Below are 24,506 nucleotides of genomic sequence, written 5' to 3'. Positions count from 1 at the left end.
TAGGAATAGTAGTAGCAGTAGCAGTAGTAGACTATTAGCTCAATATGTGCAAATATAATTATGCAACAGTATAACAGTAAGACAGCCAATGTTATTTTGGATGCATCACAGAAAACTGTGTCTAATCATGAGAAATAATCATTAACTGTCATGTTATGGTTAAATCACACTTGGAGTATTATGTACAGTATTATACTACCTTTTTCAAAGAACCAGGAGCAGGCTCATTGGACAACTACAAGAATTAAGGAGAAACCTCCTGACAGTGAGGACAATTAACCAGTGGAACAGCTTGCCTCCAAAAATCGTGGGTGCTCCATCACTGGAGATTTTTAAGAAGAAGCTAGACAGTCACTTGTCTGAGATGGCATAGATTCTCCTGCTCAAGCAGGGGGCTGGACTAGAAGACCTCCAAGATCCCTTCCAGCTCTATTCTATTCAAAATGAATGGAAAGGGCTCTAGAAACCCAGTCTCTGAGTAATATCTGAAGATATAGATGTGTTGAGAATGCAGAAGAGAAGACGAAGGGAAAGTAAAAGAATTACAAAAACTTAAAAGGTTACATATAATGAGATGGGCCTTTTCTCTGTTGAAATTGAGAGAAGGATTAGGGTTAGCAGACTGAAATTAAAAGGAGAGTCAGGATGAAAATTTGGATAAATTCCTGATGATGAGATCTGCCTAGAATTCCTCCTCAGTGGAAGTTTTCAAATAAAGCGCAAATGCCAATCTCTGGAAATGGTTTAGAGCAGGGGTGTCAAACTCAATTCCATTGAGGGCCGCATCAGCATTGCGGTTGCCCTCAGGGGGCCGGGTGGGTATGGCCAGGGTGGGCGTGGCCTACTGGGTGGGCGTGGCTAGAGTGCGTATGGCCTACTGGGTGGGCATGGCCAGCTCTACATCATTCGCATCAAGGGTGCCTGGGCAGGAGTGGGACAGATCTGAGGGTCTCTGGCAGGAGGAGGGTCTCTGGGCCAGGGCCAAGGCAGTGGGGGCCGTTCCCTCACTGTTTCCAGCATGGCTTCACAGGCTGCATGAAACCACTTCATGGGCCGGATCTGGCCCCCAGGCCTTGTGTTTGACATGTCTGGTTTAGAGAATACCTGAGCTGAACAGTAGGACTAGTTGACTTATAACTTCCAACTCATACATTCTATGATTTTTTAATATGTATATACATACCTGTTTTCTTCTGGAATATGCAGGGCCATCATTTGCAATGGTTCCAGGCATTGTACTAGCCACCCATGGCGGTCACTGACACGATCAGTCTCTACTTTCAGGAAACTGTTTGGCATTCTGCTCCAGACAACCGGTGTGAGTGTTTGAACATCCAGCCGAGGAGGGCACTGAGGAATGGGATTTCTCTCTTCACTTTTAAAGATTGCAGCTGATAAAGGCATGGTGTTCTAGAAAATCATGCATGGAAATTTAAACTTTCTGAACTGAACCTTAATAATAATAATAACAACACTCTGCATGCTTAATGAATTGTGTGTGTGTTTGTCAAATAAATGTGGAGAACTAGTTCCATTGATTTTATTCTCAAGAGGTGGGTCAGAAAGAAAGAAAGAAAGAAAGAAAGAAAGATCTGTACTGTTCCTTTTTCTTCATCCTTATTTGCCAATACTCTTAAGCAGATATGAAAGGAATAGAACAATGGTTCACACACATTTAATAGGCATCATAATGGTACAGAGGTTAGCAAAGCCACCTTGGGGTAATGTAGCAAATTTAATATGAGATGTCATATAATGTAGATGGAGTTTGCCCCATCTATGGAAGGATATCTTATCAAATAGCACCATACTGCCATGGTGGCCCAGTGGTTAGAAAACAGTATTGCAGGTTAATTCTGCCGATTGCCAGCAGTACAATTCTCACCACTTTAAGTTTAACTCAGCTTTCCATTCTTCCGAGCTCAGTAAAACGAGGACCCAGATTGTTGGGGGCAATAGGCTGACTATGTAAACTGCTTAGAGAGGGCTGTAAAGCACTGTCAATCGTTATATAAGTGTAAGTGCTATAGGGTCCTAAGTTTATTTTCCTAACTAAATATAAAACAATTTGGTTCACATTCCCTAAATAGGAGAGAGGCATTACTGCGCTCATGTAATAACAGCTGAAGTGCACTCTAAATAAACATGTCATTTAAAGGTACTACAGTTTTCCAAAATATTATCTTCCAAATGCTGTCCTACAACTCTATATTATTTGGGGAAGGAGATAATAGAAGCAGAGATTAGCCCCAAGGTTAAATATTTGCCTGTGATTATTCATGAATCACTATACTAAACAATAATTGAATGTTATTTTTAGGTAAGACTCTGCAGATATGTTGACTAATTAACGCAGTTTGCCTGTTTGAATTTACTTAAAAGTCACAAAATCTATTGATGGTAATTTGATTAAAAATACCTTTAATTTACCCAGTTCAAACTGTACCAGTTTTGTGCTCGTAGGCTGTAAAAAAACAGCTGGAAATAGTTTTGTGTTTGGCTCAACCTGAAAAATAGAGTTAAAATGCAATATAAGCCTACTGGCAGTGTGGAAAAAACTGTGTAATGATATATTTCTAAAATCATTTCAACAACAGAATACTTAAGTCAATAAATAAATATTCACATAAAAGGATGCAATCCTGAAATAGTACAAAATGTGACAGATTTTGACCTAGGATTATATTGATAGCAGCAGTGTTCCCAGCATACTGCACTGCCAATGAAATCCTGACATGTGATGCCATCATGGAAATAAATAAAATAAGCATGGTGCCAGCTGTTCAGAATATTAAAAAATACAGATTCCAGCAGTTAGAAAATTAAACGACTATAGGAGATCAAGAAAAGTTTTGCTACAAGTTGTATCCAAGACCAAAGTGATTTTGTTACTGGAAGACGGATTTAAATGACTCCAGAAAATGAGTATAATGCAGGAATGGATTAGAATAAAATCTGTTGTAAAAATATATCCATATACACACCTTTTACTCTGTACTTTAGGTATAATCCCTCTCCAATAAAACAGTAATTATTTATGAGAGGGAATATAATAAATAAAGGAAAAACATTGCCCCTAAAATGTGAAAAATCACATTTTAAAAGGAACTGAAGATATATCAGTGCAAATGGCCTCCATTCTGCTAATGATTATAAAATAATGCCTGCATTATAATAATCACTTTTCAAATCCTACTTTGGGATGATGGCCAAGTTGCTCTGCTTCTCTAGAGTATACACTAATATTCATAAATCATGGACAGATTCTATTTGGTTCTGTGTGCTTAAGCTTATGATATAATAGTTATACATATTTCTATTAAAACCATGTCCCTAGATAAGAAAAAAAATCACCTGAATGCACATGGTGTCTGATATGTGTACATAACACAAATAGGTTGAGCAAATCCTTTTTTTCATAATTTGGTTCTTAGACATTTCTGAATGCAGATCCTGTATATAAATACAACTGTCCCACCTACTGTACTTTATCTAACTGCAAAATGAAAATAGATATTACATTACAAAATAAATTAAGAAGTGTGATCAGATTTTGGGGGACTGAAGCATCATTCCCAAATGAGCAAACATGAATACTTATGAAGCCAAATTTGTTCAATTCACCTTTTCTTAAAAAAAGCAAACACTTATTTTTAATTTTGAGTTATAGCAATTTTAAATTATAAAAAATAATTCTCTATGCAAAGGGAAGGAAAGGGAAGGAAAGGAGCATGGGACTGAAGGGAGAATTGTAGAACTGCACAGATGAAACAATAAACAGTGAAACATTCATAGTATGTCAATCATAGAAGAAAATGGGTATCACTATCTTCTGGATAAGATGGAAACTATTTTTATTTTATCTACATTGTGCCTGTCTACTGCTCAAGGCTGCTAATGGTGGTGGTGGTGGCTTATATTTTCCCTTTTACCTCTATATGGCAAACAAGATAAAATTGTCAGTAGAACAAATATTGTAGTTGACTGACTCAGCCAGAAAGGCTATTTTCAAAATGAACAGTCATGGAATCAAAAACCTCAGTATTATCTGAGTATAAATCCTGAAATGGAAAGAACTGAAGAATACAAATTCCACAATCTAGACCAGGCATGTCAAACTCACGACGTCATGTGACGTTGCGCGATGTATCGCGACTTTTTCCCCATTGCCGGCAATGGGGAGGGCGCAGTTTCATCGCGATGCATCCGGCCTGCGGGCGGCAGTTTGACATGCCTGATCTAGACCAAAGCTTTAGAAAATACACATTAACTCTAGGCAGAAATGCAGGCAAAGCCATAAATAAACTGATGATGTTCCATGTCATTAGATACAAAGCTTACAAATAATGAATGTAATAAATCTGATTTTACAGTCACATATCATTATCATTATTATTATTATTATTATTATTATTATTATTATTATTATTATTATTATTATTATTATTAATTTTATTTGTATACCGCCCTTCTCCCGAAGGACTCAGGGCAGTGAACAGGGCAATACATATTAAAAAACAAGATACAAAAATTAAAAACGATTAAACAAAATGCCCATGAATAAGTTAAACACATTAAAAAATAGATTAAAACAGATTAATAAAACCCAACCCCATCCCATCAGGCCAGGCCAGCTTGTTCGAAAAGGTAAGTTTTGAGATCGCACTGGAAGGAGCAGAGGTCAGGTGCCATCCGGAGCTCGACCGGAAGATGGTTCCATAAATCCGACGCGCCCACAGAGAACGCCCTCCCCCTGGGGGCCACCAGTCGACATTCTTTGACCAGTGGCACCATGAGGAGGCCCTCTCTGTGGGAGCGTACTGGGCGGAGGGAAGTTGACGCCAGCCGCAGGTGCTCCCCAAGGTATTCCGGACCCATGCCATGTAGGGCTTTGTAGGTCATTACCAACACCTTGAATCTCACCCGGAAGACAACTGGAAGCCAATGCAGCTCACGGAGCAGAGGTGTAACATGGGAGTGTCGGGAAACTCCCAGCACAACTCTTGCGCCTGCATTCTGTACCAGCTGGAGCCTCCGAGTGATCTTCAAGGGTAGCCCCATGTAGAGAGCGTTGCAGTAGTCCAGACGAGAGGTCACGAGGACGTGAGTGACCGTACGTAAGGCATCCCGGTCTAGATTAAAGTCTTAGTGTTAAAAGAGATTGGGCAAAAAAATGGAAGAATACTGTAATCCATTTAGGAAAAAAGTATGCCCTTAAATTTATGTCTTATTGGAATAATATCTTGATAAACCATTACTACAAGGTCAAAGGGAAAGGCGAATAATGACAAATATTTGCTGCCTTTAGGCTGAAAATCTTCAAAATTAAGTGTACCTGATGTTCTGAAGAGCCAAATACAGAGAGGTGACATAATAAACCACTTGAACATGAAAGAAAATCTTGTCCTAGATAAAATCAATTACCACACCTATAAATTTGATATATGGCAATGAGCTCTGGGATGATTTATCCTGGTTGACACACAAACCTAATTTGTAAAGAAAAGAATAGAAGATAGTGGAATGAACCTTAGAATCAATATTTAAAGCTTTATTGTCTGGAGCCAGAAAAAGACAGTCACTATTTACTTCTATCTTATGTGTGAAGACTATGGGCACTGGAAGAGTCAAAATGAAAAGTTAGTATTGAGGCCTAATACTAGCCTCCAAATAAAAACCCCAAACAGTGTGGTGATGTAGAAATAAGCATTTCTGAAATTTAAGGTTATCATTGAAGTGAAGAGGGTAGGAATGTTGTTATGGTGATTGTCTAAAGCTTCATTGGTCAAGTGTATTCTCAAGTGGCAGAAACTGAGAATTGAATGGATTCTGCCACATTTTACAGAACTGTAAAATATCAAGAATGCCAAAGGGTGGAATATTATGCCACAGGCTCCGCTCTATATGACGAGTACTCTTTTCCCAAAATGTTCATTACTTTGCTATTGCTCACTGAACACACTAAAAATAATTGATTCAATCTCAAATGATACATTGGAAGACTCTGAGAAAAAGTGTTAACCAAGCACTGTAATAAGGTGCAACTACAAGAGACAAGACACGATTTATGTCAGAGGAACCACATCAGCAGGCTTGTGCCAAACAAACAAACAAACAAACAAACAAACAAAAGATATTACTGATTCCTTGGAGAACACTGGGGGGAGGGAGGGAGAAAAAGGAAGATGTTTATATGACGGTTTTGTCTGAAGTCTAAAGATAGAAGGTAATAATAATAATAATAATAATAATAATAATAATAAGAATAATAATAAGAAGAAGAAGAAGAAGAAGAAGAAGAAGAAGAAGAAAAGAAGAAGAAGAAGAAGAAGAAGAAGAAGAAGTTGGAAGGGACCTTGGAGGTCATCTAGTCCAACCCCCTGCTCAGGCAGGAAACCCTATACCATTTCATACAAATGGCTGTCCAGTCTCTTCTTAAAAACTTCCAGTGTTTGAGCATTCACCACATTCATAGAGATGAGTTTGAGATCTTTACTTCTAAACTATCTGAGGAAATATAGATGCAAAATGCTCAAATATTGCTTCTGTGCTGCTAAAACTATAGTTGTTTTGCCTCTAGACAAGTGCAGTTGAATGAGGATTATAGTCCGATCAAAAACCTTTGGGATATTCCAGACATCTGGCAGTATAGAAATATAATGAACAAAAAAACAGTACTATAAGCAGAAACAAAATCATATGTTTGACCACAAATACTACTACTACTACTACTACGAAGAAGAAGAAGAAGAAGAAGAAGAAGAAGAAGAAGAAGAATTGGATATGCTGCTGAAATTGGGTACATCTAGTTGGGTACTGTAGCCAATAAATTAAAAGACGCTTGCTCCTCGGGAGGAAAGCAATGGCAAATCTAGACAGCACACTAAAAAGCAGAGACATCACCCTGTCAACAAAAGTGCGTATAGTCAAGGCTATGGTCTTCCCAGTTGCAATGTATGGCAGTGAAAGCTGGACCATAAAAAAGGCTGAGTGCCAAAGAATTGAGGCCTTTGAACTATGGTGCTGGAGAAGACTCCTGCGAGTCCCTTGGACTGCAAGGCGATCAAACCGGTCAATCCTAGAGGAGATCAACCCTGACTGCTCTTTAGAAGGCCAGATCCTGAAGCTAAAACTCAAATACTTTGGCCACCTAATGAGAAGGAAGGACTCACTGGAGAAGAGCCTAATGCTGGGAAAGATTGAGGGCAATAGAAGAAGGGGACGACAGAGAATGAGGTGGCTGGATGGAGTCACTGAAGCAGTAGGTGTGAGCTTAAATGGACTCCAGAAGATGGTAGATGACAGGAAGGCCTGGAGGAACGTTGTCCATAGGGTTGCGATGGGTCGGACACGCTAACAACAACAACAGTTGGGTATGTCTAGTTTAATGAAGAGAAGGACTAGGGGTGACATGATAGCAATGTTCCAATATCTCAGGGGTTACCACAAAGAGGAGGGAGTCAAACTATTCTCCAAAGCACCAGAGGGCAAGACAAGAAACAATGGTTGGAAACTGACCAAAGAGAGAGGCAACCTAGAATTAAGGAGAAACTTCTTAACAGTGAAGACAATTAACCAGTGGAATAGCTTGCCTCCAGAAATTGTGGGTGCCCCATCACTGCAGGTATTTAAGAAGAGACTAGACAGTCAGTTGTCTGAAATGGTATAGGTTCTCCTGCTCGAGCAAGGGGCTGGACTACAAGTCCTCCAAGGTCCCTTCCAACTCCTATTCTATTCTATTCTATTCTATTCTATTCTATTCTATTCTATTCTATTCTATTCTATTCTATTCTATTCTATTCTATTCTATTCTATTCTATTCTATTCTAAAAGCAACCTAGAACTAAGGAGAAATTTCCCAACAGTTAGAACAATTAATCAGTGGAACAAGCTGCCTCCAGAAGTTGTGAATGCTTCAACACTGGAAGTTTTTAAGAAGAGATTGGACAACCATTTGTCTGAAATGGTATAGGGTTTCCTGCCTGAGCAGGGGGTTGGACTAGATGACCTACAAGGTCTCTTCCAATTATTATTTTATTTTTATTTTATTATTATTATTATTATTATTATTATTATTATTATTATTATTAAACTTTTATTCATAAAACATGAAACTCAGTCAACTGAACACTCAAAATGACTGGCACTAATGGTTGACACGGGTTGTTGCCAGCATCCTAGGTATCAACCAGGTATCTCCTTAAAATGTAAGATGTTCTGAGTAGTACAGTTCTTTGTAGCTTTGCTGGAGTTATTGAAGGAAGCTGCAATTTCTTGATGTATTTTGCAAAGTTTTTGGACATCATCATCATCATCATCATTATCATCATCATCATCATCATTATTATTATTATTATTATTATTATTATTATTATCATTATTATTATTATTATTATTTTATTTGCTATATAGCTAGGAACAGTGTAGGAAAAAGACTCTGAGTAAGAATTCAAAACTGTTAACAATTATCCTTTAATAGTTTTGTTCTGTGCTCGTAATGTAATATTTAATGTTTTATCCAAACACCATATCTTCCACCACCCAAAATATTCAAATTGTTTTGTCTTCATAGGAATTGTATAACATTTGCTTCATAATATCTTCATAGAAATCATATAATATTTGCTTCATAATTTATATTTCATTATCAGGTTTATTTTCTGTTCAACACATATCTCCCCAAATATTGCATTACTAACTTCATTCTCAGTTTTAATCTTCCACCTTACTGAAGTAGAAGAGAAAGTCACAGGCAGAATCATTATTTTTTCATAAGAAATGACAACCTTTTTCTCAGAGCAAATTGCCACAAAAATTGGTTAGACTTTAAGTATAGGGTTGATATAAACAGCAGCCTGTTTTGACTAGCATGGTGATGAATTTTAATCCTCAGGTAGACCTATCTATAGATTTAGTTTAAATTTTTTTAAAAATAAAGGCTGTTATTATTTTCCTCAAATAGTAACTATCGGACATATTACTTAAGTAGGGCACAGCAATAATGCATTTTCAACATCCAATCTGTAATATTTTGCTCCACAATTAAACACATATATTAAATAATACCCTTACATTATAACTGGCTATAAACAATTGCATTCTCCACAATCAGTATCAATTCATGAATACAGCAATGTGAGCTAGAATTTGCTGCAAAGAATATACGGTATGCAGAAACTCCAGTATAATTTCAAATGATTAGCCTGCAGGTTTGAGGGAGTCTGGATTATTTTCTTCTAATATTTCATAATTAAAATTATGAATTCATAAATTCATAAAATTAAAATGGTGCAGTCAAAATTCGTCACATAATTGAGCATGTACAACCTACTCAATGTAAACATAGATAATGATTTTATATTTTCATAAAACATTAATTCACATTATCAAAACATGAAAAGTGGAATTTTCTGGGGAAAAAATACTGATACCTGATAGAAAGTTCCCAGTTCTTTTCCATTGGCTGTGAATGACAACATGCCAGTAGCTAATTCGACAAGGCATCCAATTTCTAGATCAACATTGCCACGATTTGATCTTTGAGAATTTACAAATGATTCTCCTCCCCAAACCAGATAGCAATTACTACGTTTTACACTGAAAGAAAACAACCAGAAAACAACTGAATCTGAAGTATTGCCTAAAAAGTTATTTAAATATATATTTTATGTGGAATGGCATATTGTATTCCATGGAAAGAGAAAAAGCAGAAATAATTGATAGAAATTTGATAAATAAAATAAAATAAATAAATAAAACGTTTGGATTTGCTGGATCTGAAGTTACAGATATTCCACAAGAAGGTTTTATAGTTTTTATAAACCTTCTGGTAATTATTACCAATGTTTAGAAAGTAAGCTCAATGAACATAAGGCATTGGACATGTATAACAAGTAAGGATTAATTAAAATCCAATTTATTTTGTATTTCAAGGATCAGCCAAAAGCTCCATTTAAATGCTTATTTTCAAATAACTAGTACAAAGCAATTTTTAAAAGATTTTTTTATACCAACTATTGGTTAATTTATGAAAGTGCTATTCCATAATTAAATTTTAATTGAATTGAAACTCAGAGTGACTTTAAAGAGTTGTTTATCCAAATCATGGATTGCTATAGTTTATACCACAAAGTAATGACTGTTTAGAAAATGTATTCAAGAAAAAGAATAAATTGTTGTCTTTGATAAAGTAATTGTTAAGTACTGTTATTGATACAGAGCTTACATTATGGTTCAAATATTGATTTAATGATAATTATTCTTAAGGAAGGAAGGAAGGAAGGAAGGAAGGAAGGAAGGAAGGAAGGAAGGAAGGAAGGAAGGAAGGGAGGGAGGGAGGGAGGGCGGGCCTGAGGGAGAAAGGAAAGAAGGAATTTATTCATTAGGTAATTTCTAAGCCCAAACCTTTCATGGACTCTCCCTCTTTCATCTCCCAAAGTAACTGTTACTGTGCAATTCTTATTTATCAATTCTTATGTATCAATTGTTATTGATACAGAGCTTACATTATGGTTCAAATATTGATTTAATGATAATTATTCTTAAGGAAGGAAGGAAGGAAGGAAGGAAGGAAGGAAGGAAGGGCCTGAGGGAGAAAGGAAAGAAGGAATTTATTCATTAGGTAATTTCTAAGCCCAAACCTTTCATGGACTCTCCCTCTTTCATCTCCCAAAGTAACTGTTACTGTGCAATTCTTATTTAGGTCAAAATGTTCACTGTAAAAGTGGTAGTCAGGAGTTACCCAACCAATCCAGACTGAAGACGGGTCTTGACCAGCAAAGATCTTCACTAAGTAGTAATACTGGAATGACAAATATAAATATTAGTACAATACTTTCTTAGAGAAAATTTATTCCATACCAAATAGAGGAAATCAAAGACTTCACTGATAGAATCAGCATGAGTTGCTTGTATGGAAAAATATTTTGCTTATCAAAGGACAGTTACTCAAAGCAGTGCAGAATTCTACTAATATATGATTTTCAATTTTACTGAAATTGCTAATAATTCATTATAAAACCCACTAACTATAGAAATGAAGACTTTTTTCTAAATGTTATACATATACATACATACGCACATACACACACATATACACATACATACATACATACATACATACATACATACATACATACATACAACTTGCTTAGAAAAATGGGGTGCTATGCATTGAGGCTAATAGATGGGAGTATGGTAAAAGGTTTGGAACTAGGAGAGGGATCAAAGTCCAATATATGGCTGAACATAACTGGATTAACTGCTCATAACTGGTTTCAATTAAGTTAAAATACGTTCTAATTTGGGGCAACATCTAAGCCAATACAATAAGTCCATTTTTTTTAAAAAAAAAGTCTAAATACTTACTGTTGTGGTATGAATAGGTATTTCCTGGTTCTGTTTTCTGTAAGAAGATAATAATAATAATAATAATAATAATAATAATAATAATAATAATAATAATAATAATAATAATAATAATAATAATAATTTTATTTATATACCGCCCTTCTCCCGGAGGACTCAGGGCGGTGAACAGGCAACCATATAAAAATACAAAAAATACAAAAGTTAAAAAAGAATTAAACATATGCCCAAGCTAAAAAACAGTAAATACATATATTAAAAAGACAATAAAAACCCAACCCATCCCCCATCAGGCCAAGCCGGCTTATTATCAACATAATAGAGAGTTAAATGACCATATAAAACACTAAAATAGAACTGGAAAGCTCTTTTAACCTGGATGCTGAATGGAGTAAAATATATTCTAGATGGAATTAAAACAGAAAAGTAATGCATGAATTCTGTCACTTCAAAAGCAAATTCAGGTAGTCTCAGAATAAGCTTCTATAACTATTTTAATTAAAAATCATATATGTTAAAGACAAGGATTACCTATAGCCAGTGGCGGGATTCAAATAGGTGAACAACCGGTTCTCTGTGTGGATGCTGCTTCCAGAAGTCCATTCTGGACCTGGGCAACAAAAAATTAGCTACCAATTCTGCCGAAGTGGTGCGAACTGGCTGAATCCCACCACTGCCTATAGCATAGGGAGAAGAATATAACACTTGAAACAAGATCTTCGCTGACAAACCATGCCTGGAATAGATCTGTTTCCTGACTCTTTGTATTTCTGTTCACTGAAAATCACTAGCTGAAGAATCAACAAGTCTTCTGTTTTGGCATAAAGATTTGAACATTGCATAGAAGGATACAGACTAAGTGGAAATAACTAATAATTCCATAAGTAAAAAGGGAGATGGAATTTAAAACATAGGACTGAAAATATATCTAACCTTTTGTAGAAACCCTCAAATTCAAAACCATGGCTGTAGGTAAAAGATGAATGAAATTCAATTGGCATGCTCAAGCGACAATATATCATGTCTGCATTGCTATTCTGTGTTCCAAATGTCTTATGAGTAACTTTTAAACGTGGTGGATTGTCAATGTTTCCATCAATTCTTGTAACCTGAAATTATCAGAAATTTGTTTTTACAAGCATTTTTTTTAAAAAAGCACTCCCAACCCATGATAAGACTTACTAAATTATCTCTTATATTACATTGTCAATATAAATTCTTAATGACACAAAGGAGAGATAGGCAACATTGAGATGAACTCATCAACATGCCTGATAATAACTTTTTTTATGTCTCGTAGGCTCTCTGTTTCATTTAGTTTTAATTTGTTTAATATTTAAAATATGTTTTCATATTCACATAGGGAAATTAAATATTTCCATTGTTGTGAATAAAGTACAAATTTCAGTATAATCTCCATTTTAGGCCCCTCTGATCACATCAGGAATCTTGGAATTTAAGCATGGTGGTGACAGTGGCCTCTTCCCAAGGAAAAAAGAAAAAGATAAAAGGGTACGTTCCTGGGATCAGAAGGGTACAAGTAACAGCTTCACTGACTTACTTTCTTGTTACATTTTATGACTGGTTACAAAACCCCATGATTGTCATTTTTTGAATATTTTTTTGAGATGTTCTCAACATTCAAAATGTACGCCTCATACCAGTGGTGGGATTCAAATATGTGAACAACCAGTTCTCTGTGTGGATGCCACTTCTGGAAGTCCATTCTGGACCTGGGCAACAAAACATTAGCTACTGCTTCTGTTGAACTGGTGCAAACTGGCTGAATCCAACCATTGCCTCAGACCTATTAGAGTACTTAATTATAGATTATACTTAATGGTGTTATGGCTCTTCTTACTATTTAATATTACCTCAATATGAGGATGCCCTTTTGGTACATTGACAAAGGTTGGTAAGCGTTTGCTAAACCACATAGCGACTTCTCTGTTCATGTTGACAGCAAAAGGCTCAAAACCTTCTTGAAGCCCACACATTGTGTAGTATTTGAAAGTGCTGGCATCCCTTCCAAAATTCATTCGGCCAATCTGAGACAAACCCAGTGAGCATATAGGAACAAAACCTGTATCAAGAAGAGATTATAGTGGAGTTAGATTTAGATTTAGATCACATTTAGGTTTGATTAAACTATTTATATTTTGAGGGTTTTTAAAAATTATAAAAAATAATCAAACAATGACTAAAGTATACCCACTAAAAGTATTTTGTCCAAACAGTGAGAACTTTACTACACTGAAATATTATAATCAGGTGTCATATAAACATATCCTTCCTTCCTTCCTTCCTTCCTTCCTTCCTTCCTTCCTTCCTTCCTTCCTTCCTTTCTTCCCTCCCTCCCTTCCTTCCTTCCTTCCTTCCTTCCTTCCTTCCTTCCTTCCTTCCTTCCTTCCTTCCTTCCTTCCTTCCTTCCTAACAATCAGCAGCCAAGTATCCCAAATTTAAAACATAAAGAAGTGGCTGTTCCTGAACTACATATAAATTGTCTTATAAAAACATTTTTAAAGTCTAATAACAAAGCTCTGCCTGAAGGCTTCCATAACAAGCAATAGGATGATGTTAAAATCACTAACAAGAATATTAGATAGGCATAAATTGGTTATCTGTAAAGCAGAGAGCTAATGGGGACCTGATCATGTTAGATCTGCAGCAATTAATATAAAATAACAAGAGTCTAAACATGTCCAGTGGGGATTTTAGGCAAACAGTAATACAGTAGAAGAGAACATTCAAGAATTATATTATTTGGCTTTAGTTATTCTTTCATATATTTTTTTGAAATAGTTAAAATATAATGACTACTAAAAAGTAGGTGGTATATAAGAAGGAGCAGTTAAACAGTTCAATGGCATGATTTACACAGCTGGGCAGTGCAATAGATTCAAAAATGAATGGTGCACTGGATCGACAAGCTCAGCGTCCTAACCCACTGAGCCACCACGTCCCTATGGGGAGGTACTTGCCTACAAAGTTGCCAAGAATCAGACACAACTAAATGGTTAGAATAACAAATCACTACACTTCATTTACACTGTATTGTTGAGATGTGGGCAACAGTATATTGGCTTGAAAGGTATTTTCTAGATTTGGGGTACCTAGTGTATTCATGCCAGATAAGTTCCAATGAAACTAAAACTGGTCACATAATGGCTTCTAATGCTGACTAGTAAACATGACAGTATAATCCAATGTTATAAAATCCTCTTAAGGGAGAAGTTTTGAAACATCTAATATCTAATATTAGATCTAATATTATATCCAGACAAATAACGTCACCTATAAGAAATAAGGAAAGTGGACCTTTCAGAGAATCTCTAAAAAGTCATATAAAATTCTCAATTGATCAAAGTTACATGGATAGAGTAGGACAATATCTATGGGTACATCTGGGTAGCGAACAAGGTATATAATATGGGAAAATATAGCTTGGATTGCAGTTAAGTGAAGGTGAATGAAATGGTTATATATATCAGAACTTATGAACTAATGTCTTACAGCTTTTCTGTCCAATGTTGGAAGAAAAGAAAAAAGAAAATTACAATCATCCCTACCATGCTCTGAATGGTTCATATGACTGCACCATAAGAGATAAACAAGCTATTAGGAGAAACAAGCTATTATGAGATCTCACTTTCTCCTAATAGGATTTTATGTCTGCATATGTATTTGCATGTGTTTAATTATACACATAACACGCATACTGATTAATCCTCTTAGTATTAATGCAAATATACATATCATTAACAGCAAATACATCAAGTCTGATTATTTTACAATAAAAATGACTAAAACAATTTTACAATCTGATGTCAAAACTTACTGAACAGCTCATTAGGACAAACAGTAAATTAGATAACGTAATTTAAATTGAATTTGTTACAATTTGTTAACATACTTGACTAAATGTATCTATTCAAACATGAATTCTACTGAGGCCAGCAGGCTTTATAACCAAGAAAGTTTGTTTGAGGTTGCAAGATTAAAGATACTGAATATATTGAAGTCTATGCTAGTTAGAACCATGTCCAATTGCAGAAGGTATTAACTGTATTCAGTAGCTTCTCTAGTGGATTAAGACACTTTTCACATTTTAATTAGTGCTGTATATCCATGATTATGTACAACTGTCAGAATAAGGCAATAAAATAACAGACATATCACAAAAAGGTTGGCAGTTTGGCGGATCGAATCCCGAGTGCCGTGTAACAGAGTGAGTGCCTGTTACTTGTCCCAGCTTCTGCCAACCTAGCAGTTCGAAAGCACGTAAAAATGCAAGTAGAAAAATAGGGACCACTACGGTGGGAAGGTAACAGTGTTCCGTGTGCCTTTGGCGTCTAGTCATGCTGGCCACATGACCACGGAGATGTCCTCGGACAAGCGCTGGCTCTTCGGCTTTGAAACGGAGATGAGCGCCGGCCCCTAGAGTTGGAAATTACTAGCACGCATGTGCAGGGGAACCTTTACCTTTACCTTAACCAATATATTAAACAGTCACGAGTTCAATGACAGAAGAAAATTCTACAACAGCTAAGTAAAATGCTTTCATTGTTGGAGTATTTATTATTCTTAATTACTAACTGTAGATATACTTTACTACATTGGGCTGTAGTATTCTATACATTCCTATACTAACTCCTATTAGACAATTGAAAGATAAGGCCATGATATATTCTAAAGGTCAGCAATCAGCTTACCATTATCTATTTCAAAGTCAGCAAAAGCAAGTTCTGAACCTTTATTGGTTATAAGTAATTCTCCATTGAGTGTAAATATAATAGACTTGTCTTCCAGATTGATCATACAGCCCACTACATCTCCTACTTGCCAGTTTCGTCCAAAGAATCCACTCCCCTGATGCCAACGTTGCCCCTGAAAAGTAAAATGGTTTAGATAATGAATATATTCCATAAAAGCTGGTGATATGCCAAATAAGTTATGTTTTCAGGTATTATATAAGATTCCTCATGGGTTTTTGTGCCACAAAATAGCATTACTTTCCCATCAAAATTACTGTGGCCTTTTTGCTTTTATTTACTAAAAACAAAACCAGAAAGAAAAATGAACAATATTCAACATGAAAGAAAGAAAGAAAGAAAGAAAGAAAGAAAGAAAGAAAGAAAGAAAGAAAGAAAGAAAGAAAGAAAGAAAGAAAGACCAACAAAAATATATGGGACATATATTCACATATATGCATTCACCTTCTGTAGAAAGGTTTCAATGAATGGTAACCATATTCCATAGTCAGATAGTGCATAAATTGCTAATGGCATCAAGTTTGCAGATTACTGAGTAGCTGGGCTATATACTTATGATTTAAATTTGTTCATCACAGCATGATGAATAGATATATAAAAGGTGAGCAAGGTGGCAGATTGTCTTCCAAGATTTTAGTAGAATGAACTTCAACTGACTTTTTACAGGAAGAAATACTGGATCTATTTTTTGCTGCATTGATATGACCCTTATAGGTCTTCAGTCCTATTAATCAGCAAATTATTTACATATTTATCATAATCAAACATTTTTCCTGGAAATCAGTCTAGCTGCAATTACCCTAAACCTCCTTCACATCAATCTCTAATGAAACATTTTGGAAAATGAGTCAGTATCTGCAATATAGTGATGAAAATTCCAGCTCCAATTGCTGTCATTACAGTAAGTTTTTTTTTAAAAAAATGCTTAATTACACCTCCATATATCAAACAGAATACAAACCTATTTGTATTTAACTACTTTTTCATATTGACAATTTCATTGTAATAAATTACGGTATATCATAAATTAAATTGTGCTTAAGTACTTGATTTCCGTTAGCAATTGTCGGCCTATAAGGTAGACCAGGCTAAAAAGCCAATGTTATACAGATCTACATCTTCTTTTACTATAACAGAATCTTGCATGTCTGAATGTGGCTTCCCAAACTTTACATTAGTGTAAACTCAGAAGAGGTCTGTCTGAGGCATTTTCTCAAAATAGTTTCTTGGAATGAGCTCAACCTATGCTTGCCTGATTGTTTCCTTGCTAGTGGTTCTCTCTGCTTCAAGCCATTCTCTATGTCTACTACAGAAAGTAACCCATCATGCTTTCTTATTGGTTGATTCTGGCAGAATTTAAAAGTAACTGTATTCTATTTAGAAATTCTGAGCCAAACATACTTTTGCCAGGACAAACCTGTAATCCAATAAACCCTTGTGTATAAAGAATATTGGCAAGACTTCAGGACATCATCAACTCATACCCCATCAATGACGTGAGAATAATGGAAATCAAACAAGAGAAAGAGAGCAACTGTAAAGATTTTGGCAATTATATTCATAATGGAAAGGCAACCTAAATTCTTTTTCTTGCAACACTGTGTAGGGAGGGTAGGGTAGGTAACTCTTATTTTGTACTGAATTATGACTTGTCCAGCTATGAGAGGGCACTTAACTCAAAATAAATTTTGCCTACTGGAAGTTAAAGCTTTATATGCTTCATCCCACAATTGACTGAATTTAGTACGAATGCGTAATTGTGCCCAGGACTTAAAACTCTAGGAACTGTCCTACGCTATATAAACCCAGCCCATTATAATTAAACGCACTAACTTTGGAGCCTTCGAATACAAATGCTTGGTCATCAGCTCCCAGTTCTATGTCAGGTTGGCAGCCTGGCTTTGCCCATCCAACGCGCATATCCCCTCCAGTTACAGCTTCAAATTCAAAATACCACTTTCCAGTCTTAACTGCATAAGATTTCTCCACTCTGAAGAAACGAATCTTATCAATGCTCACTTTTTCCACTGTTTGGTCAGCTGTGAAAAATGCAACACAAAAAGTTATTATAACTGAACATATCAGCAAGGGCACGTACGGGGTAGTGTCAAAAAAAAAAAAAGATGGGGGCTGCAACATCGTGAATGACATTGTGATGTTGACATTTCTGACCCCCGGTCCAGATGCTCTAATGCACCAGGCATTTGTATTCAGAAAAAAAAATGTTGAAGCAGCCATAGAATAATTACTGGTACTTATATTGTAAGTGATTATATTTGGTATGGTAATTATATCAACATATATTATACAGAAGCAAGAATGTGTCACTTGTAGAAATTAAAATTCAGAGTGAGGCTGTTTTAGTATTCAAGTACACCTGCTCCTCTTAAAGAAGCAACATTTTTCAGAAAAGAAAAGCTTTTTCCCTTTAGCTATCCTTTCTTGAATTATGACACATAGCCTCTGCGCTTTCTTTCCCCCTCTCATTGTCTTTCCTTCTTCTCAAAGTAAAACAAACAAACAAAGCAACCTATATTTGGAAAGGAAGGTATGATAACACACAGTGAATAAGTCAAGAAGGCTGAGAAATTGCAAACTTTCACTAAGTAGGGAAAGATGCTGCATTCATTCCATGTGAAAACTCTTTTCATATTTTGGCTTGGAGAAAGAAGACAACAGCAACCAAAGAGAATTTTTTTTCTTTTTCTTATGACCCAAGGGTGCCCCTCAATCACTGAATTGGTCACATTGGATAAATAAATTCTTCTCCTCTTAGACTCAAATATCAACAAACTGAAAAACTCTACAGAGTATTCTTGAAGGTTGAAGGAACATAAATACTTTTATTACAAATACTTTTGTGCTTCCAAAAATGCTAATAACAAAATATTTATTAACATACCTAATTCCTGATCTGGGGCCTCAATATTATATCCATATCCAGCAAAGGTCCGAACAGCCTCACGAAGACTATCTCTATTTGATTTTTTAGTGCGTTCATCCAATAAAACATAAGGAACCAGCCGAGGATTCCGTTTGTTTTTAAGATCCTAAAAAGAATAGGTGCAACAAATATAGCGTTCATGTTATACAGAGATATTTAGAACAGTACATTGTAATACTTCAATTTCTATTTTCTAGGAGTATAATTAGAAATATTCAGTTTTTGAACAGGACTTTCTTTCGCTTTTCTCCCCCAAATGATTGCCCAGACATGCACCAAAGAATCTCCAGAACAGATTGCACCACTACATTGGAATCCATTCTATGCATCAATGTGGAGTTTTTCCTCTCTATACTGCAGTGGTGACAAACCTATGGCTTGCGAGCCAGAGGCAGCACTCAGAGCCTTCTCTGTTGGCACGTATGCCACCAGCAGCAGGTCCATCAGGTCACCACCACCACCCGTACCAGAAGCCCCACCCAGCACAAAGGAGGCGAAGCGGCCGACTAGCAAGCTCGAGTAGACATGGTAGAGTAGAGGTCACCAACCATTGTTGATTGGCAGACTGGAAGAAAAGGGAAGGGGAAGCATTTTACATGTGTGAGTGCACACATGGGGCCGCGAACATGAACACGCTGCAAATGGGGTGTGGCTCATGCCTGTGTGAAACTCACTAGCCCTGCCCTCTTCTTGCATGGTGCAGCGCCTTGTATCAGCACCGTGCAGCATGGTGGCCCATTTTTGCACCCCCGGTTTTTGCGTGCCAGAGGCGGCACTCATAGGTGCCTCCCTGCTCCCCCCAGGGCACCATAATGCTGATGCGCTCCTGGCACTTTGCAATAAATAAGTGGGTTTTGGGTTGCAGTTTGGGCACTTGGTCTCTAAAAGTTTCACCATCACTGCTATAGTGTATCTGTTGTTTTTCTTTCAATGGTAAGCCATCCAGAGTCATTTAGGAATTGGATTATTTTCAAACTGCACTAAATAAATAAATAAATATAATTTATGCTCCAAAACACACAGAAACGAAATGTGATTTTTTTATTTAATACAGACCATCCTACTATACACAATTGCATACACAACTCCAAGTTTTTCAGATAAGTACAATAGTTATCAAGAATTAAGTATTAATTAAGAAATAAGCATATTACCTAATAATATTGAGTCAGCTAGCTATGGTCCTTTCTTTATAATCACCCAAACATTTTTTGAAAACTTTCTTAAAATTATTTTTACCTGTTGAATACCATAGGTCCAGCCTTGCTTTATTCTTTCTTTTGCCCAGACATTATGTGCATTCTCTGCAAGTTTATCAACTAATATTTCTTGTGAAGGTAACAATTTAACCTCACAAAGATCAAGAGGAGCTGGCTTGTACCCATTTGTCATCATATAACTGTAAACCAGAAAAAAGATGGACCAACATTTTAATTAACCAAAGAGCTGTTGAGAATATTGTTTGTACATCTATAATTTAGTAAACATTTAGCCTACTTGAATTATTAATAGGAATTTTAAATCCAAATCAATCTGTTCTACCTTCTTTCATTCTAAATTGATACAAACCAAATAATTCTAAGAGAAGGAGAGATTATTGGTGTATAGCTACCATAGATCAATAATGATGCATGACTTATATTCTTCCAAATAAGGACAAACAACGCTTCAGAAATGAGATTATGAATCCCTACTGCAAGTAAATAAACATGTCCAATTTATATAATAATAATAATAATAATAATAATAATAATAATAATAATAATAATAATAATAATAATAATAATAATAATAATAATAATAATTTTATTTATATACCGCCCTTCTCCCGAAGGACTCAGGGTGGTGAACAGGGCAAATATATAAAAAATACAAAAATACAAAAGTTAAAAGAAAATTAAACATATGCCCAGCTAAAAACAATACATACAAATATTAAAATGACATAAAAACCCAACCCATCCCCCTTCAGGCCAGGCCGGCTTGTTCAAATAAGAATGTCTTCAGATCGCGACGGAAGGAGCGAAGGTCGGGCGCCATCCGGAGCTCAACCGGCAACCGATTCCATAGCTCCGGGGCGCCCACAGAGAAGGACCTCCCCCTGGGGGCCACCAATCGACATTCTCTGATCGGTGGCACCCTGAGAAGGCCCTCTCTGTGGGAGCGCACAGGGTGGAGGGAAGTTGATGCCGGCAGCAGGTGCTCCCTAAGGTACTCCGGACCCATGCCATGTAGGGCCTTAAACGAGTCCGATTACTAATTTTTACATTCTGAACTCCTTTTATGGTTAAATAAAAACTATAGCTTGGCCATTAGAACTACCAAGCATCAGCTGCAGACTTGAACTATTAAACAGAATAACTATTAAACAGAATGACTTGGTATAAGTTCTACTGCCTATTCTTATCCACAAGAGGCAATACCACAAAATGTTTGCTTGTACCCAGAAACATAAAGTTAATTATTGATTCCTCTGTGTTTAACTCTTCGGCTGAAAAACTTCACGTAAAACAACTTGTGGCAATCATTGTTATAAATGATCTTACTTTTTAGGAAGCTTGATTTTCTTAAGATCTTCTTCTGCTCCTGGATTTACATGAACGACGTGGCATCCAAGGGCCAAAAGAGTTCTATAAAAATAGAATAAATTGTAAAATGTAAGAATAGCATGTGTTCTAAATGTGCATCAGGATATTGCATCCTAGTTATTGGGACAGTTGCAAGGGAGCCTTTAGATTAGACATTTTACTTTGCATGCAATAGCATTAGCATGTTTGGGATAAACTTGAATTGATCTAAAATGTGCAAAAACATTTACATACTATTAGCAAATTATGCTGCACATGGTATGAATACAGCTAAGGCTAGTCATTTACCCTATGCCTTCTTTATCTTATTAAAAAGTATGTCAAACTCTTTTTGACCAAGTTATAATGGATAGTAGAGGTCAATATTAATAGATTTCGGTGATGACCACAGAATATGGAAGATTGTAATTTTGAATATAAGAAGTACATGTTCAAGATCATGAAATTATAGTGGGAATAAAAGAAGAGATAGATATGCTGTCTCTCTGGCAAACTAGCAGAAAAGAGAAGAATGCAATATATATGAATGAAGATGATACGATTTTGGAGTCAATGAATACTTGTAGGGAAGTGAATGTGCAAATTTTATTGTGAATGAAATGGAAATATTTATCAGATACTGTATATGTTACCTCATGTAGAAAAAAAACTTAAGATCAGAAATGGGTAAAAAAACTAACAAAAATGTAATTTACCATTTCAAAGAGGAAAAAAAACCTTCAAAATCAATTATTCTCCTGAATAGTGCTAATGGGGAGTAAACATATTGCTTATTTGTTAATGTTTCTTCAGGTTGTGGTCAAATCAATGGACGTTTCATAGTGATTTCATGGGCAAGTCTGTGCTGTGTTCTAGCAACAGTACCAGAGTAGTTTGCCATAGTCCTTTTCCAGGAAACTTTCAAGTTTCCTGCCTAGCTTACAGCCCTGGTACCTTCTGGTAGTCTCTTGTATAAAAAATAAAGAGTTGAGAGCCTGCCATTAGAAATAAATCTCCCTCCACTATTATCTTGTATGCAGGTACCCCTCTGGTCCATTTCTTAGATGCAATTTCTAGATCCTTTCTCATAAATCTAGATCAGTTGAAATCAGAAAGATGAATTTGTCAGGATTATCTAGTACCATTCGTATCAATGGTTTAGTCCCGAACATGATTAGGTCTGGAGATAGCCCATAAAAAGCAACTAAGCAGAATGCTTTCTTAGGGAATTCAACTTTACAGAATAGTTTTCCTTCTGTTTTGTGACTCACTTTAGAGTTTCTGTTGACATTTGCAGATTATAGTTCTTCTCTGTTTCAGGCAATTTTGAAAATTCCACCAGACAAGGATGCTGCCTTTTATTATCGTCTCGTATCTACAACGCATGAAAGAGACTGTAAGTAACTTTAGAGCAACTTCTGCTCAACAAAAATAACCCCCTTTTTTCTGCAAATAAACCACAGTCATCCACCAGAGTTTTAAAGCAGAATAGCTTTCCTCAATCAGGTGTTCTCCAAGACAAGGTTATTATTCCATTATGTCAGCATGGCCACTGGAAAACTCATCTACATATTTATGATATAAGCTATGGATAAATGTCCTTTATGTTACAGCAAATTCTAGGATTGTGGCCTGCATTGCTCAGCTGCTGTTCAAAAAGTGGTGTGTAGTTTAATATGCCAGGAGCAATTCTAACTGCAGCAGGAAATTATATTACAGTGTTCTTAATACAGAAATTTTATAACTTACTGTATAGTCTAGATATAACTGATGCTTTGTAGAACTAAACTTTGATGACTTGTAATATATGTCATTGCTTTTGACTTATACTTAGTCATATAAAGCAACTTTAAGGCAATTGGCTAAGTGTGAAACTTTTGAAATCATGGGAAGGGACATCAATAAAATGGCATGCTTCAAAGGAGAAGATTGATTGATTGATTGATTGATTGATTTAATTTTTATGTTGTCCATCTCGTGATTCGAAGCAATTTTGGGCAGATGACATGGGCTCAGCAATAACTAAGACAGAACTGGCTGTGAGAAACGGTGATTTGTTGAAAATGGATATGGTGAACCCTATTTGGAATGAAGAAAATGAGGGAGGGTTGAAAGGTGAAAACTAATATTACTAAAAAAAACATCATGGAAAACATTTTTCTATGTGGTCACTCGGAGTTGAAAATGACTTGATGGTACTTAACCAAATCAGGAAAAGAAGGCCATAACAACAACAAGAAGAAGACCAAACTATGGGCCAATTCATGGAAGCAGAACTTGTAAGAGTGACCTTGGCAAAAGTTTTGGATCTGAAGTTTGTTATCAGGCATTTAGGTTGCCAAATAACCTCTATTTATGGCTGTAACAATCCATAAGCCATAAAGTGGAGTTATTTATTACTCTGTCATTGTAGGCATTTTTCCTCCCCCGAATGTTCCAGCTATTAAAGCTCCAACTATTTGTTCTGTAAAATATTCCTCAGGACTGCCAATAAGTAAACATGAGATTGAAAATCAGTAAACGTCATTTTGCAATGACAAAGCACGAAGCAGGGAAATAAAAATGGTGTGAAGTTCCTCTGCTTCCAGAGCAAATACAAGATGCCTTCACTTTGAGCTCAGCTCATTCAGTTTTCATATCAGTCTTATGCCATTCTTCTGACATTTTAATTTTCCAAAACTTAGTCAATAGTTCTGGAATTCTCAAGTAGTCTCCCATGTGGGACTATTGGCCCTACTGAATTTATCTCATGTGGTTGCAGACCCACCTCCTAAAAACATATGCAAATGCTAAAAACTGCACTTATGGCCTGTATAGAGTTTACAGACTTCTGTTATGGTCTAACAATAAATTATG

The 24,506-nt window shown here is 36.0% G+C and overlaps 1 protein-coding gene across 1 annotated transcript in view; it reads right to left on the bottom strand.

Annotated features, from left to right (window-relative positions):
- The window catches only part of RYR3 (ryanodine receptor 3), a gene marked incomplete at both ends in the record, with an annotated part of 317,059 nt that overhangs the window by 159,345 nt on the left and 133,208 nt on the right, over positions 1-24,506 (bottom strand). The window contains 13 exons of the mRNA XM_083354752.1: positions 1,184-1,410; positions 2,420-2,506; positions 9,432-9,597; positions 10,641-10,801; positions 11,368-11,404; positions 12,301-12,476; positions 13,242-13,450; positions 16,080-16,254; positions 17,973-18,178; positions 19,042-19,189; positions 20,323-20,482; positions 21,630-21,713; positions 22,922-23,025. Of these exons, the coding sequence (XP_083210878.1) occupies positions 1,184-1,410; positions 2,420-2,506; positions 9,432-9,597; positions 10,641-10,801; positions 11,368-11,404; positions 12,301-12,476; positions 13,242-13,450; positions 16,080-16,254; positions 17,973-18,178; positions 19,042-19,189; positions 20,323-20,482; positions 21,630-21,713; positions 22,922-23,025 (1,940 nt within the window). The remainder of the gene's footprint in view (positions 1-1,183; positions 1,411-2,419; positions 2,507-9,431; positions 9,598-10,640; positions 10,802-11,367; positions 11,405-12,300; positions 12,477-13,241; positions 13,451-16,079; positions 16,255-17,972; positions 18,179-19,041; positions 19,190-20,322; positions 20,483-21,629; positions 21,714-22,921; positions 23,026-24,506) is intronic.

Source organism: Vipera ursinii (assembly GCF_947247035.1).
Source record: "Vipera ursinii genome assembly, chromosome: 1".
NCBI lineage: Eukaryota > Metazoa > Chordata > Lepidosauria > Squamata > Viperidae > Vipera > Vipera ursinii.
This window is presented reverse-complemented; position numbering and strand designations above follow the sequence as displayed.